Source organism: Trichosurus vulpecula, chromosome 2 (assembly GCF_011100635.1).
Source record: "Trichosurus vulpecula isolate mTriVul1 chromosome 2, mTriVul1.pri, whole genome shotgun sequence".
Classification (NCBI taxonomy): Eukaryota; Metazoa; Chordata; class Mammalia; order Diprotodontia; family Phalangeridae; genus Trichosurus; species Trichosurus vulpecula.
In genome coordinates this window covers 346,587,837-346,605,045 of record NC_050574.1, presented here as the reverse complement: position 1 = coordinate 346,605,045, position 17,209 = coordinate 346,587,837, and the positions used below count along the sequence as shown (strand labels likewise).

The window sequence follows — 17,209 nt, the reverse complement described above, 5'->3', positions numbered from 1 at the left end:
GGTAAATAAAAGTATGGGTCCCAATAACTGCCTTGAGAAACTATTAGGTTGGTGATCAAACACAGATAGCTCTTGGCGGCTGATGAGTGAATATGTGATAACAGGATGCTGAAGGGTATTTACCATGACTTTGATGTGGTTCCCTGGGTTTTTAAATGAAGATTCTGCTCATGTTATCCAATAGACATTTTCATGACCTTATAAAGATAGAAATTTTTACTGACTAGAAAAACCACAAACCAAATGTAGCTTTCTAAATTCCACTTTGCCAGCAGATCTCACAAAATTTATGTGGCATCTTTCCATCCTTCCACAACATTCCCAAAAGATAGGATCACTGATGTGGAAAGAGAAGGGCTGCTGGTGGTCATTTAGTCCTACCACCTTCCCAGGGTCACAAAGGTAGTAAATGACTGAGACAAGATTTAAACCCACTCTCCCCTAACTCCAAAGCCAACATTCCTTCCAGTATATCTTGTCTGGTCCTATTCAGGGGGAAGTGGGGTGGATTGAAGTGACTAAAGGAGATTTATAGATGAATCAGAAGGGACAGTTAGTGGTGAAAGTAATCCACCTTGAAAAAATAAGGTGGGAAACTGGATCACAGCATTTGATTTATAGTCCAGAAGACCTAAGGTTCAGATCCCTCCTCAGACACTCACTAGATTTGTGACATGATGAAACCACTTAACCTCTCTCAGCCTTCACTTCCTCATCTGTAAAATGGGGGTTATAATGGCACCTACCTCACAGGATTGTTCGTGAGAATCAAATGAGATAACATGTAAAGTACTCAGAAAGACCTTGAAGTGCTATGTAAATGCTAGTTATTGCTATCTAATGTGTTTAAGGGAAGCCCACATGGCTTCACTGGAGACCCCCAAGGGAACCCAAGGGGACAACAAGCAAAATTTACTAGAGGAGCCCACCAACCCCCTGCCCCCCTCACGTTGAAGCCATGATTGACACCTTTAAAGCTGGACTAAGAGAGGTCAGGATACAACCAAGGATGATGCCTGGGAGTTTTGAGCATGATGACCTTCGGGCTACAACAATATGAGAGAGGTCCATGGTGGTCTTTCAGGAGGCTGCTCCCAAGACTTAGAACCAAGCTTTCAATAGGACTCCTCGGTCAGTTCAGGAAACTCTTAGATCAGGGCCACTCCAGGAATTTTATAAGGAGAGGAGGGCTTCTGCTCAGTGAGATTGGTTTCTCACCTCTCAGGTTACAGACAAGGAGACATCAATGTGCTAAGAATCTGGAATCTTCCACTCTAAAATAAAAGATTCTAGGAAGGGGAAAGTGGGAGGATGATGGTCCCAGAGAAGGAGTGGGGCAGAAAGGAGATAAGACGAGGTAAGACGATGAGGCGGGAATAAGACATAGCTCGTTGGAATGAGAAATATTAGAAAAACACACTAAAAAAAATCAATGTTCTTCCAGATTATAACACGACTATTAATCTTACTTTATTAGACGGAGAGATTGAGGTATGCATTAGAAATCAGCACTGCTAAATTTCAATCTGAGCTAAAAAAAAAAGTGATGGTTTAAACAGAAAGGTCTTAGATGGACAGCTCAAATTCCATGAGGAAAAGACTGTCAAATTTTCTTTGGTACTACAGTGAAGTTTAAAGGGAGAATAGCTGAAGTTTTCATTAGGTTCTTAGCAAGGCACTAGGCTCTTAAAAATAATGCGTCTGTCTCCTTCACAGCAAGCCAACTTGTCAAATCTTTCTTTTACTCCCTCCAAAACATGTCTCATATTGAGCCCTCTCTCTCTACTCCCAGGGCTATCACCTTAGTTCAGGCCCTCACCACGTCTTGCCTGGATTATTGCAACAGTCACTCATAGGTCCTTTTGCCCGCCAGTCTCTCCTCATTCAAATCCATCTTCCACATATCTCCCAATGTAATTTTTCTTAGATTTCACCATGTCATTGCCTAATCCAGTCAACTCTGATGGTTCCCTGTTGCTTTTAGAATCAGTTATAAACTCCTTCGCTTAGCTTTTAAAACTCTTCATAACTCTACCTCAATCTATCTTTGCAGATTTATTGGGCATCGCTCCCCTCCGATATTGTATGATCTAGGCCAAGTGGCCTTCTTTCGGTTCCTCACACATAATATTCTGTCTCTTGTCTCTCTGCGTTTGAAAGCATGAGTTGCCCTCATGCCAAGAAGGTACACTTTCTGACCAATATTGGCCCTGGAACCCCCCCCCCATACACACACACATACACACACATATACACAGATACACGCACACACTCACATACACACACACATATACACAGATACACGCACACACTCACATACACACACACTCACACACACCCATACACACACATATATACACACATAGATACAGATACACACACACACACACACACACACACACACACACACACACACACTTTGAATTTCCTACATGGTCCTAGTGTTGACTTCCCAATATAATCCTTTCAACTGTTCTTCCATTTGTCCTTTGACCCTGCCCCAATCTCCTCTGTTACCTCTAGCCTAACTCAGCCCTGCATTATCTGTTACCTCTGGATCCCCCCAGGCCACTTCCCGTCCTGAATCCCATCTAGACCCCTTCTCTGTTACCTCCCAATCACCCCAACCTATTGGCCACTCCTTGATCACATGCTGATTGTCCCATAGTCTTTCTGTATATAAGGTCCATCTCACCCCCGTTAAATTGCTCAGATTCATTAAGAGTCCAGCCAATGGTTCAGATTCCTTAAGAGTCTGGCCCACTTGTTAATACAAGTGTCGCAAATAGCACTGATTCTTAAAAATCCTGCCTGCTTCTATTGGCGAAACAATAAACCTTGTCTCTAATTGAAAGAAGGCTTTAGTTGAGTTCTTTCTAGGCAGGACCCATGCCTTTTACCCTTGAATTTCAGGGCTCCCAGCACCCCTAGACTGCAACATTTCTTCACCCATGCCTCAAAGAATTTTCCTTTGAGACAATGGGAATCCTTTCCTAGTCCCACCAATTTCTAGTGCACTTTCTCAAACTACCTCCTATTTAATAACTTTGTATTTATTTCTGATTATTCTGTATATGTATTATACATGTCCCTGTGGTCTCTGCTGTTAGAATGTAAGATCTGTTCACCAAATTAAATCTGTATCCCCAGCACTCAGCACAGTGCTTGGAACAGAGCTGGCACTTAATAAATCCTTGTCGACTGATAGATTGTTGTTGTTGGGCTGTGTTTGTCCTTCGTTCTCGGAGAGGACCATGACATCAGGGAAATGATGACATGACTTGCCGTTGACTTTGATTTGAGTGAGGGAGGGCTGTGCAAGGTCACCAGCCTCACTCCAGAACCATCTGGGTCTAGTGGCCTGATATTCACCTGGACAACTGGCAATGGCCCAGGATGCATAGGGAGACCTGGCCCTTTCAGGCTAAGGTCCTTTCAGGTTCTCACTTTGAGTGAGGTAACACCCATTCAGTGAATAGGCCTCTTTAAGAAGTTAATCAAGGGATAGCCCCTTTAATCAAAAACTCCAAAAAAAAATCAAACTGGGAGGGGAAGACCCTCAGGGTTCCTGTCCCAAATTACTATTTAGTATTTACATTCACCCCATGCTACTCCGGAGGATAGGGACCTGTTGTCCAATCCAAGGAGCTCCAAAGTGAGTTGGGTTCAAGGCTTAGTCTTTGAGAAAGAAATTTCCATGGCTGAGGGCTGCCTCCTTAGCTTTGGGTTTGCTGGCTGGATTGATAGATTGAGAAATCAAACCAATGGACACTGTTCCTTTGGGCAGCTATTGATGCAAGAGACCAGAAGTCAGAATTTCTGATTGATTTGTTCGTGATTCTCTCTTTCCAGAAAAGGAAAACCACACCTGGAATCTTCAGCGAACAAAGAGCCTTAAAGTGACCATTGTTCCCTCCATTAAAGGTCAGTTCTGCCTATGGGGAATGGCACAGAATTCTTGCCAGGGACACAATAGCAATTTCAGTTCCACCTTTTCCTTTTCTCAGCCCAGTTCCACCTTTTCTCAGCTGGGATGCCAAGTACATGACCGAATTAGAGATAAAAAGAATGGTGGGGGGGATTTTGTTTTGGTTTTTCAATTCATTTTAATTGAATATGAGATTGATTTAAACACATGCTAATAGCTGAGCACCAAGTTGCATCATACTGTTTTTTCCAAAGGAAAGGAACAAGAATTGTGCAGTTGTTTATGGTGATTCCAGACCCAGTTTGCTACAGAAAGAGTCTCTGATGAAGACAGTAAACATGGATTATGGTGTCTGTGTATGAGCTCAAGGAACTTCATGTCTCCTAATAGAAATCATTGTTGGGCTTTTGAATGGAAATAAAGGAAGTTAAGGAACAAAAGCTACCCCCACCCCAGGCATAATTGATAATAGTCCTTAAAGTGTTAAAGCTTTCTAATTAGAAAGTATTTCCCATTCCCCTATCCCTCCACAAACCTGACTAAATTTCTTTTTCCTTCAGAATCTGTTTATGTGAAGGCCATATTACTCAGCTTCCTTATATTCTTCTCCTTCTACTTGGGGTCTCTGCTTGTTGCTTTTGTGCACTATGTCAGGTAAGTATGGAACTTCTGTAAAAGTCACATCTTTGTCCCTGCCTCTGCTGAAACTTCTAGTGTAGTTTATGGAACTTCAAAATCAATCTGTGAATGGCCTGGAAATAATTCTCTCGGAAAGGAAGGAATAAAACTTTAGACAAGCATGATATTAACCAAATAACAAAATAATATTCTCACAAGCCCTTGACCTAATTGTCTCCATATCATTACCAAGAATTAAAGGACCCTAACTTATACAGGAACACTAGTCCCAGTCCTATAGTAACCTAAGATGTTCAATAATCAATTATTTTAATAGATTTGTTACTGTACTTACAAAACCTTCTGATTATAGAAATTTACCACTAAGAGATTAGGGACATAACTTACAGTAAGGGAACAACTTCATGTCAACTCCAGGCAGAAGTTGTGTCAAACTGCAAACTGCGTTGAACCAAGCTTAAGGTCTGCCAGGTTTCAGTTAAGGAATCAAGTCAAGAGAGTCCCACCTCAGCACATGTGTAACAGTTGTCCTCTCAACCTTCCCATGAAATCATACCTGCAGTTCATATTTGCCCCTCACAGGGCTGCTGACATCATGGATCAGTGGCTCAGACAGACTTCCTTGATATCCATACCTGGAGTTAGACTCAGAAAAAGTCAGTTAACAGTCCCATTAGGTCTTTGAATAGCAAGTTCTAATAATCAGTTTAAGATATGACTATAATCTCGCATTGCCTAAGGAACATCTTTAAAGTGAGCCTTAAGTAGCTTATATGTACTTCCACTCTTGTTCATAAAATCTTCCCATTAAGATCCTAAGTTATTGCTCTAACACGTTTGTATCAGTTTCCCAGGCTTTTCCTCTCCTCTAACTATGCCTGATCTGAAAGAATGAGATATACTTCAAGAATTGAACCAGATAAACATGATAGGTTCAAACACTAACTTCATCTTACATTTTAGCTGATGAAATGAATTCAAATCCAAATAGCCACATTTAACTTTTCCCATCAATGCAAAAGTATTCTACAACTTATATCTCTCTAAGAAACCTGCATTGAAATTCTTTTCCTCAAACTAAAGATATCTCTGATTTAATTAAAGTAATTAATTATACTATTTGTATTAATACCCAATTGCCCTTACATCTCTTTGAAACATTTAAGGACCTTATTCCACATAGATACATGGTAGCTTTAAATCCTGTCCTTAGTCTATAGGATAATGATTCAACATTACATTTGTGTCTTTATTTCTTAAACTTCTTTTTCCCTTTGTGTAATTATTCCCATTAATATTTAGAAAGAATGTTATCTTTCACATGACTATACAGGAGTACCAACTTACCCAATCATTTGATTGAAAACAGCAAGATTTCACATATTTGCATTAATCAAATTTACCATTTTTCCCCATAAAACCTTCTAGGTTTTGCATACCACAACTTCACAATAGTAACAGATTCTGACAGATGCCTTTCTTTTTATCACTAACTGCTTATTTTGATTAGAGAGACCTGCCATAAAAAAAAGCAGCATCATATCATCTCCCCTAGAGGGTGGGTTCTTTTACATCAGATGGCAAGTTTCACTAATCAAAACTTTACCAGGACCCATTTCTCAAATTCTAATCTTATTCTAAAAACCAATCACTAGAAATCAGTTCAGCTGACTTTAAAAAGCCAGGTTTGGAGTTCGGCTGGTTTCCGACCCTGCTGTTCTCTCTCTTTCAGTAAAACTTAAATCCCAGTAACTGCTGCCTTTCCCTGCCCCCCTTCTCTTCTACCAAGGTGGAATGGGGAGAATGGATAAGACCACTAAGGGCAGTGTTTCAAAGCAGTTCCAACTTTTTAACCTGAAGGGTTAAAAGTCTCCTATAGAATTTCCTGTCTCTGCCCCCCATCAGTGAGTCCTAAAATTCCCCTGTCTCCCTTACCTTCTGCCCCTGGTCCCATCCAGACTCATAAATTCAAGACTTCACACAGGGTCAATAAGATTTTATGACTAGATGATTCCAAAAAAAAAAAATCCTTGTTTTAGTTAACAACCTCAATTCTTAATGAAGCACAATTCTTAACAACATTTAAACCATACAAATGTAATAATGCCTTAAACATTTTTCTGTATTTAAAACTTGAAACTACCCATTTAGGCAAAAGCCTAAAAAGGGTAAAATTTAGGCGAAAACATTTCTAAGTCACCTTACACAGGAAGTCATTCATCTCATAACCACTGTATACATTTTCATAAATAGCCCAGATTTCAAAAGGAAAATCTGCTGTAATGTTTCTTGTTTATAACCCAACATGACAGTTTCAAACTATCACACCCTTTTAAAAAGATGAATTCATAGATAACAAAATTCAGATCTCACAAAAATCTCTCAAACTTTACAACCTAAGAGAACTCTAAAAATACAATTTAGAAATAAGATGAGATCAGTTACATTTCCAGATTATCCCATATAGAAATTACTGATCCTATTACTTTTGGCATTTATATATTCCCTTAAATACATCTTATTTAGCTGTATAATTCCCTTAGGCATTCTAATTCCTTACTACCATTCTTCAGAGATTTTACAAAAAGGTTTGAATTAACAAAAGGCCTAAGGAATTTGAAGGAGGTAGGCCACTTCCCTTCCAAGAAAAAAGACCAAGCTAAAATATGTTTAGTTTCCCCTCCGTTTGTCTGTTCCAGATAGCTTGAGAAAGGATCTCCCTCAATGGCTAAAGAGAATTGATTAGGAGCCCAGGACTACCAATTACAGAGATCTCATCCCTAGGAGAATTACCTTTGACCTGGCAGCCCTTTGAGATACCAGAGGCCTTTCTTAGAACAAAGGACCGAATCCTTATATATGTTGATTTTCAGGAGTGGAGCTTCCTCAACCATTTAGGAAGGCAGTTTTATTTCCTAGCCCCAGTCACCAGTATATGGCTTCAAAAAATAATTTTTTACAATCTCTGTGGAAACAAAATTCAATTATACCTTATACAGGCAAAGTTTAATAATTATACAAATCAATATCGTTACTATAGTCAATACCCAGATTCAATAAAACCTCTCATTACTAACTGATCAGACTTATTTTCCAATCAGGCTAAAATTCTTTAGTTTCAAACCCCTGATTGACAAACCCAGGTCTTCCAACCTAGAGGGGGCTAGGGGGTGGCTAAGAGCACATGAATCTGAGAGCTGCATGGATTTGAGAGCCGTGTGGACAAGCTGCTGTTCCACCCCCACCAAAATGCCCAATCCTTCTATTTTACCCTCTGTGTGGGATGAAAGACCCTCACTAATTAAAATTTAATTTATAATAAGAACCCATCTCAGGGTGGGAACAGAAATAAATTTTATTCCATTCTTGAGAATAGGGTTTCCTCTGCTAGAACAGAGCAGAACCAGCAAAGGAGGCAAAGTACAAGGGGCAAAGCACCAATAATTATACCTAACACAAGAGAATTCCCGCCCACCTCTGACCCTTCCCACCATTGGCTGGGAGGCAGGCTTACAATCTGAGCACAAAAGCTAAACAAAGAACTGGGAAATTGAGGCACAGAAACTCCAATTCCCATTCCCTTAGTTAATGATTACAACTGAGGTGACATCTATAAATCTAAAGAAGGAGAATAGGATAAGGGGAGGGGGAGACCCTCTCCATTCTTTTACAGTACTTTTACAGTAAAGGAAAGCAGGTCACAGTGACCCTATTCTTACTGAGCAAATCTTTAAACCAGAACCAGAAGAAAGAACAAAAAGTTTCAGGGAAAACTTTCCCAGAGGCTGAGCCATCAGACTCTCATGGCCTCAGAATTTTTCCACTTCCCTATTTCCCTATTTCTTGATTTTTAAACATTCCTTAGTATATATATGTGTATATATATATATGTGTGTATATATATATACACATATATATATGTGTATATATATATACACATATATATATGTGTATATATATATATATTTATACATATCTTCCCTGTGAAGTCTTCACATTTTATTTGCCTCACACACCTCCATATTCTCACTCCAATTTCTATCTCTCTTTCTTTCCTAATCTCAACCCAAACTACCTCAAACATTTCAAATAAACGAAAGAAAGAAATATCATACTCACCAAGTTTCTTCTCCAGCTTCTTTTACCTTAAAACTTAAGTGTCTAACAATTTAATCACATTCTAAACAGACCACTGAACCCCCAAAGCGATCATCCCAACATCATACAAAAGACCCCCTTCACTCTTAGAGTTTTAAAACACTTTGCTTGTTGTCAAATACACCAGACCAGTGCAAACACACAGATTTTCAACCTTTAGGATCTAATTAAACCTTAATTCAAAAACCCTGAGCTTTCCTCTCCCTATCAGTCCTCACTTCCCCTGGGCTGCTTCAGCTCTGATTCCTTATCAGTTCTAAAAACTGCTGGTTTTTCACAACTCAGTTTCTAGTCTGGTATTCCAACTTGGCCAGTGCTGGAACTAAAAAGAATCTCAATCTCCCACTGAAAGCCTAAAAATGAGAGTTCTTTCCCAATATTCTTTTCCCTAGTTACAGATCTTAGAAATTTCTCACCCCAAACTATGAAGCTTTCCTCAAACATACAGACAAGACATTTACAAGACAGCGTGCATAAAAAAAAAGCAATTTGGAAACCAATTTAGAATCTGAATTCAAACCAGTCAAAAGAAAACTCAGAGTTGTAATTTAAGGATATCCTTTCCAGAGATCCCTTCAAGATCTATTCCTCTGCCCCAGCACCTATAACATACTGGAATATTTCCCAGGGGGATCCACTGCTGTCCAGGAGAATCCACTCCTTCTGGTGTCTTACTTTATTCCCCATTCTACCCTCCTAAAGGGCAATCTGGGAGAATACTTGTGTCAGGAGACTCCACTCCTTTTTCCCAGGGGAATCTACCCTTTCCAGGAGAATCCACTCCTCATTTCCCAGGGGAATTCACCCCTTTTTCCTTCTTGGCCATTTTAGTTAATCTGGTCCTGAAATTCTTAACAGTTTGAGAGCAAATGTGGAAGAATGAGAACCATTTAAAATTAATGGGACACGTTTTTCTCATCCTCCAGCACTTTTTGCTTGAGATGTTTTCAAATCCCTATTATTAGAAACATACTTACATTGTCTAGGAATAAACAATACTCATTGGAAGGCCAAGAATATTTTAATTATATCTTACATTTATTCCTCCTGAATAAATGGGTACATCCCCTGAACAGAGTAAGGGGAGTACAAGGGCCTCAAACAAATGCCAGTCCTTTTATTGGTTCCTAATTCAAATCTCCCCCCGGCTCTTCATTGGCCAGATGCAACCCTGAACTGCCCACATCATGCCTCCTTCAAACAGCTCCTTAATCATGCGTACAAGCCTCTAACCTTTAATCCGATCAGAAGCCTGGCACCTGCTCTAAAGCTGGGGGAGAGAGGATATACTTTCAACTCTGTGGAAACAAAACTGCTTCCACCATTTTTCACACATGGAAAGGCTCATCTGTCACCAGTAGACTAGTTGCTTGGTACTAAATTTTTTGGCCATGGCAACCCATAAAGCTGATGAAATTATTAGTCTAATTGGTAACATAATAACAGATTAATACCAAATGTACCATAGACTGGCACTCCCTTAAATGTTTCTTGTAATGTCAGAATTTCAGTAAAGTCCTTGCATTCCTACTCTTAAGATATTTACTCTTGATCGGGTTGAACTGAACCATACCATAGGTGTCCCCCCACCTCGACTCAGGGCATTTGCCTTGTGGGGAGCCCAGCTCAAGCTAGATCTCAGCTTCTAGTGTCCTTGCCCCCCTTCCATTGGAATTCATGGCATGAAAGACGAAACAGCCAGAATGAAGCGAGTTTCCTTGCCCAGATTGCCAAGGGTCACTGGGGTCTCAATATCAGGTCTTGCTACCTCATACTGTCTCTTCCCCCTCTCCTAAAACTATAAAAACTTTTTCATGAGCCTCTTTGGTTGGGAAATCTACTGGATGTCCCCTGGGGTGGCAGGTGTGCTACTCAGTACTCTCTATTAAAGAAGCTTTATTCCTTAGTGCATGGTTTTGATTTATTTCAGGATTTGACAAAGCAAAGAAAAATACAGAGTGACTCTCAGACTTGCGGGGCCCCCTTCACTCATGCAGTAACTATGGCAAAGGCAGCAGAGAGGACAAAAAAAACCCTTTTTAGACTGTCTGTAAACATTAACTCTATTGTTGATACTCTAAATGTAGAATAACCAGTGAGGGAATATATTGCAGAGGAAACTGAATCCTGTCATTCTTGACCTTCTTGTGAAACCAAAATACAAAAGGAAGTTATTGCAAAATTGAAATATTGTTTACACGTTCTCCCTGGAGAGGCAAATAAAGGAATTGGCAGAGTTGATTTGATCATGTACCCAAAAGCAAGAGCAGACATCATTTCATGGGACTCTTGGGCAGTTCAGATGGCATTGCTCACACACACACACACACACACACACACACACACACACACACGTGTGTGTGTGTGTGTATATATATATATAGGTTTATATGTATGTGTGTGTGTGTGTGTGTGTATATATATATATATTTTATATAAGACCACCATGAACATAACCACAGCTTATTTATCAACAGCTGTTACAGAAGATGAGAAGGAATAATTCTTCAAAGACTATAGAATTATGGATTTGTCACCTTGGTAGCCATTGAGTCTAACCCCACCATTTTACAGATGAAGAAACTGAGAACAGATTGGATGGGTCACTTGCTAGTGTTCAAGGTAGAATCTAAACCCAGATCTTCCCAATTCCAAGTCTAGTGCCCTAATCACTACACTCTACCAATAAAGTCCACAGTGAGACCCTCCAAATTAAATTACCACATACTTTAATACTTGCCAGCTTCCAAAAGAAAATAAAAATAAAAAACAACTAAACCTGGCAGCTTTCATGCAAAGGTGGGCATAGTGGAAGTTGGCAAAAAAAATGTTGGAAAACATGGCTCAAAAGTAAGAAATAAGAGAGGCAAAAAAACGTGTAGACTTTACAGAAGCTTCACAGTTATTTATCATGAATACTTTCTTCAAGAAGAAAACTAAGTGGTATTAGACACGGCAAGTACCAAATAAAATAAAATTAATTATATTTTAATGGACAGGAAACAGCTAGTTACTGTCATGGAGTCACTTCTGCTTTAGCTCCCAGCTATATCTGTATCATCAAGACCATCAACTTGTTAGAACCAAGGTCAAAATAAATACCAAACTAGAAGAAAGAAGAGAAATGAAAAGACACAGTAAGCAACTGAGGCAACACCAACCAAAAAGATAAGAGAGCATATGGCAACACAGCCTGTTATCAGGAAGTACAACTGGCATGCATGAAAGACCGCAATGAGGAGAAAAAAGAGCCCAGGCTACTCCTCATCTCCTTGATCTTGATCAAACTCTCCATCTCCTTGCTGAGAGATATGGCAGCAAAGAGCACCATCCATTTTTACCAAGAGTTCTGAACCTTTTTATTTTTAAATGATGGACAACTTTGGCCATCTGGTGAGACCTGTTAACCCCTTTTCAGAGTAATATTTTCAAATGTATAAAGTAAAATATATAGGGTTACAAAGTAAACTAATTATACTGACATACATTTGTCAAAATATTTTTAACAAGTTCATGAGCCACAGGTTAAGAGCCTCTGAGTCAGATCATAAATTTGTACATAAATCTTAGAGAGAATGGTAGAAGAAAATGAACAGTAGACACACACACACACACACACACAAGTGCAGAAGAATAGTGAATAAAATAAGTTAAAATGGAAGAGGTCTATAAAGACTTCTATAATAAGCCATTTTATCCATCAATGACAGGGGGACTACCACATTTGGATTGTCATTAATATTTTTCATGCATGATTATGTGTATGTAGAATTGCTCCAACACCAATATAACTTTGAGGGCATTGAGGGGTTGATTCTAAAGACATTTGAAACAGGGGACAATATCAAACACTTGAAAAAGATCACAATTATCACCAAAAAAAGTTGACCAAGAATATATCAACAACTATGACTCCTATATACCTTTCTCTCATCTCTATAAGATCTTTAGGAAATTAATCTGCACATACATCAAGAACATCCTTAATAATGACAGAAGAATGGAATGGGCAGACTTTTGCAAAAGATTTTCTATAGGAGATCACATCTGATAGTCACAGAATTATCTGAAAGGAATAGAAGATACAAGCTCAATTGTGTGTATTGTTTGTGACTATTAAAAAGCATTTGATTCAGCAGAAGAAAAATATCACCTTCAAGGTCCTCCTATAATGATGTCTCCCAAGCACATATCAAAATCATAGAAGATCCTTTGAAAGGTGTGGTTGTTCTGATGTTAATAATCATAATAATAGACATTTATATAGCATTTACTATGTGTCAGGCATTATGCTAAGCACTTTACAATTATTATCTTTAGCTGATCCTCACAACAGCCATGGGAGGTAGGTGCTATTATTATCCACATTTTACAGATGAGGAAACTGGGGTAAACAGGACTTAAGTGACTTGCCCAGAGTCAGGATTTGAACTCAAGTCTTCCTGATTTCTGACCTTGCACTCTATCCACTCTGCCCCCATAGATAACTTTCATAAAGATTGTGCTTATGTGTGTGTGTGTGTATGCAGAATCAAATGCTCATACATATATATATATACATATATGTATGTATATGTTATTTATATACATATATAGATATATATAGATATATAAATACAGGAGAGAGAGGGATAGAGAGAGAGGAGTATAGGCACATAGCTTCGTAGTTGAGATTTTCTTGGTCACTTTTTTGGGAACCACTAAAGTCTGAGATTTTTTTTCCATGCCTTTGGTATCTCCCCCTTCTTTAGATACCTTGTAAATGTATCCCTCCAGCTTGATTCTCCTTTCTCTGTCTCTCTGTCTCTGTCTCTGTCTCTCTGTTTCTCTCTAGGTCAATATAGATAGATGTGTATATACACACACATATATCTGTATGTATACACCCACACCCACACCCACACACACACATTTTCTTATCTTTGTTCTTCTTAGTGACATTTCTGTGTTCTCTGTAAGCTCCTCAAGAACTGTGACATTAAAACCCAAATGTGGTGATTTTACTATTCTTGATGGAGAAGACATAATGATTTTTGTACATCTTTTCCATTTTCTTCCATCTTGGGATGACTTTGCTTAGTTGGATATGTCGCCATATTTACTTTAAACTGATTCTGCACTCCACTGCTTTTCTCTGGTTTTTAAGAAGATCCTGCTCATAATCATCCATCATCCTTCCTCATAAGATTTTATAAATGAGTTTATATTCTTATTCCTTTTTGCCTTTGGCAGCCATCTTTCTCTGGCAAGTAAGTCAAATGTTTGCTGACTAGGGTGATTTCTGGGCTCTTTTGGTCTCCTTGTCGTAGCAATTAATTTACATTGAACCAGTGTTGGTATCATTCCTGTTGTCCATTTCCCATTATCTATTTTCAATAGTTTGTTTAAATAATTTCGAGCTAAATCTTCTTAATTATACACATTACTATTGTGGATTATAAATTTTGATCTTGTACATAGTAGGCGTTTTAAAAGTGCTTCTTGGAATTTGATGTTGAACTACTAAAGGATGCGTATTGTCTTATGTTATTCAGTTAATGGACAGTTATTGTCCTATGTTATTCAGTTAATGGTGCAATTGGTTCTTCAATGTGTATATTTTGGACATGGATGGAAAGAACGGAGGATGGAAAGGAATCTAGATTAAAACTTAATAGGCGAAGGCTATCAAGCAGGTTGGCTTTTGGGAAATTATACACACCTTTTAATGATCTCAAACTTCTCACTGAAACAAAATCCCTTCTACTAGAAAACTAGTGTTTTTTCTAGTGATGATATATAGTTGCCAGTCATAAAATACCATAGTCTCTGAAGAATTAAAGTTCCAGATCACCCAAAGGACAATGAGAGGGACATTGTGGGTATGAGTAAGTTACAACATATTACTGATGAAGAATTGTACGAGAAAGATAAATGTCTTGGGGAAAAAAAGTGGAACAGTTGAATAACAAGAGAGAGAGGTAACTGATGGATAGCCTGGGCTCCTTTGGTATTCACACAATGTGAAGAAGTCAAGAGCAAGACCCAAAGGGTGATGGGTGGATTCCCAGTAGGAGAATTACCAGAAGATGTGGACAAGAGTCACTCTGGATCAGAAGTCTTGAATGGCTTGTGAATTGTATTATTGGAGGAAAAACCTCCATTGATGAGATCACAGGTCCATCTAAATATCATTTTTTTCTAAAAGTAGAGCAAAGAGGTTCAAGCAGCAGAAGAAAAAAATTAAAATGGAAGCTAACATAGATCATGAGGAAGAATAGCAGCACAAGTTATTTCTAATGGTCTCCTCATTCTGTTTACCTAAATGTTATAGAACCAATATTCCCTTGAAAGCTCCATAGACAACAGGGAGGAAAGCAGGAAGGGAAGAACCATTTTTTTAAAAAGCCACAGGCATTTTGTCTTCCCAGAAGTTCTGGAAAAGAAGCTAGAATTTCTTGTAATCCCACTATACCCAAAGCTTGAATTTTCGAAGAGAAGACTGGAGTTTTTGCACTTTGCATATACACCCTCTCAGAAACAACTGCAAAAGAGCTGCAGAGAATTTCATGATAAGCAAATGATACTTCTCCCTCTGAACATGCAAAAAGAAACAGTTCTATGACTAATAGACTGGACTAGCCCACTGTGGACCCAAAGTTAGTATTTGCCTACGTGATAAAGTTTAAGAGGTACCTTAAGGCCATCTTGCCTCAAAATATCCCAATTCATTGATCTGGTAGGGTGTCTTTAGGGATGTCTTTGAATGCCTTCAAAAGAAGTCCCTGGATAAATGAAACTTTGAAAAAAAGAACACTTTTCAGATCAGAAGTCAGTAGACCTGGGTTCCAGCCCCAGCTCCAATACTGTGTGCTCTTAGGCAAATCAATTAAATTTTTGGATTCTCAGTTTCCTTATCTGAAAAGTGGGAGTAATTATCCCTGTCTTGCCTGCCTCACAGAGTTGTCTTGAAGATCAAATGAGATCATGGACACAAAAGCAGTGCGTGTTTATAGGTGGAATTGCTGTTGCCATTCTCATTGTCATTCTGATAATTGCCACGGGGAAGAGATAACACATTAGCCCAATATTATATCACCTATATGAATTAATCAGATCAGCAGAAAAGAGAAGAGAATCCCAAGGGGCTAGTGACTTTTAAAGAGATAGAAAGGGAAAGTCTAGATTGGGTTGCTACACCTTTATTTTTTAGCTTTTATTTAGTATTTTGTTTTTCTCCAGTTATATGAAAAAACAATTTTGGGTTCCTACATCTTAGGAACTCTGAGCAAACTCTGCGTGAGGGCACAGTATGAGGACTATGTATATGTACAGGGAAATCACAAAAAAAGCAAAGAGGGTGCCAAGGATAATCCTGGCGTGCTTCACAGTTTCATCTTGGATGGGCCTTGTCAGATTCTCAAGAGAAACTTCAAGATCCTGCCTCTAAGAAAGCTGTGGCCTGAAGATTTTCATTTTTAATGGGTACGATTTCCATTCATCAGTAACATCCTTACGGGAAGAAAAAACTAACACGACTACTATGTGAAAATCCATTGGTTGGTATTGAACCTACTGAGGAGTGTAAATTTTTTTTTCAACTGTGTTGCAGGGTGCTGTACTGAACTGTCAAGGTGCCAGATTTTTACTGCAGTTAAATGCACAAGCAGAGATCTTTGCCAAATATAGACAAACTGAAAATAGAAATCTGGAGACATAAGGCCTATTGGCAATCTAAATAGGAAAATAGAATGAGGAAAAAAATGGTAACAGGAGGAAAATTCTTGCTTCACTGCACCAAATAGACAGTGCAAAGTTTCCTAAAGTCAAATTATTCCTCTAGGTCTAATAGCACTTGCTCAGTAGGTCTTTATTTACAACCCATGGTTCTCGTAGCAGAGGTTATGATGTCAGAATAAACTATGTATGTGCGTTGGGGGGGCGGCGAGGAGAGTTTGTAATATCTTTACATTATATAGATTCCTTTCTATACAAAGATGTAAAGGCATATACATATGTATGCATTTACATATATTATGGATATACATTATATATCAACATGCATGTATATCCACATACATCTATCTATCCATCTTTCCATCTATCTATCTAAATCCTCCCTACCCTCAAGACATTTATAACCCCAAATCCCTTTGTGATTTGCTAAGGACCTTTTTCCTGTGCCTTAACCTAGATACTGTTTTCTTCTGTAGGCTATAGAATCATAGAACACCGAGACAGAAAGCCTTCAAAGGCTGTCTTCCAGCTTTATGACCCCATAGACTGGTTGCGTGGTTTTCAAACTTTTTGGTTTCAAGACCCCTTTACACTCTTGAAAATTGTTGAGGACCCTCCAAAGAGCTTTTGTTTCTATGCAGTTATATCTATCATGATTTTCTGTATTAGCAATGAAAACATCTTTCTTCTTATGAAAATGGTTTTGACATTGTGAACCCCCAAATGGGTCTCAAGGACCCATATAGGTTCCTGGGCCATACTTTGAGA

At 38.7% G+C, this 17,209-nt stretch overlaps 1 protein-coding gene across 1 annotated transcript in view; it reads left to right on the top strand.

Annotated features, from left to right (window-relative positions):
- SIDT1 (SID1 transmembrane family member 1) overlaps positions 1–17,209 on the top strand; it is a 172,469-nt gene that overhangs the window by 87,679 nt on the left and 67,581 nt on the right. The window contains exons 8-9 of the mRNA XM_036745918.1: positions 3,853–3,924; positions 4,489–4,582. Coding sequence (XP_036601813.1) covers positions 3,853–3,924; positions 4,489–4,582 — 166 coding nt within the window. The remainder of the gene's footprint in view (positions 1–3,852; positions 3,925–4,488; positions 4,583–17,209) is intronic.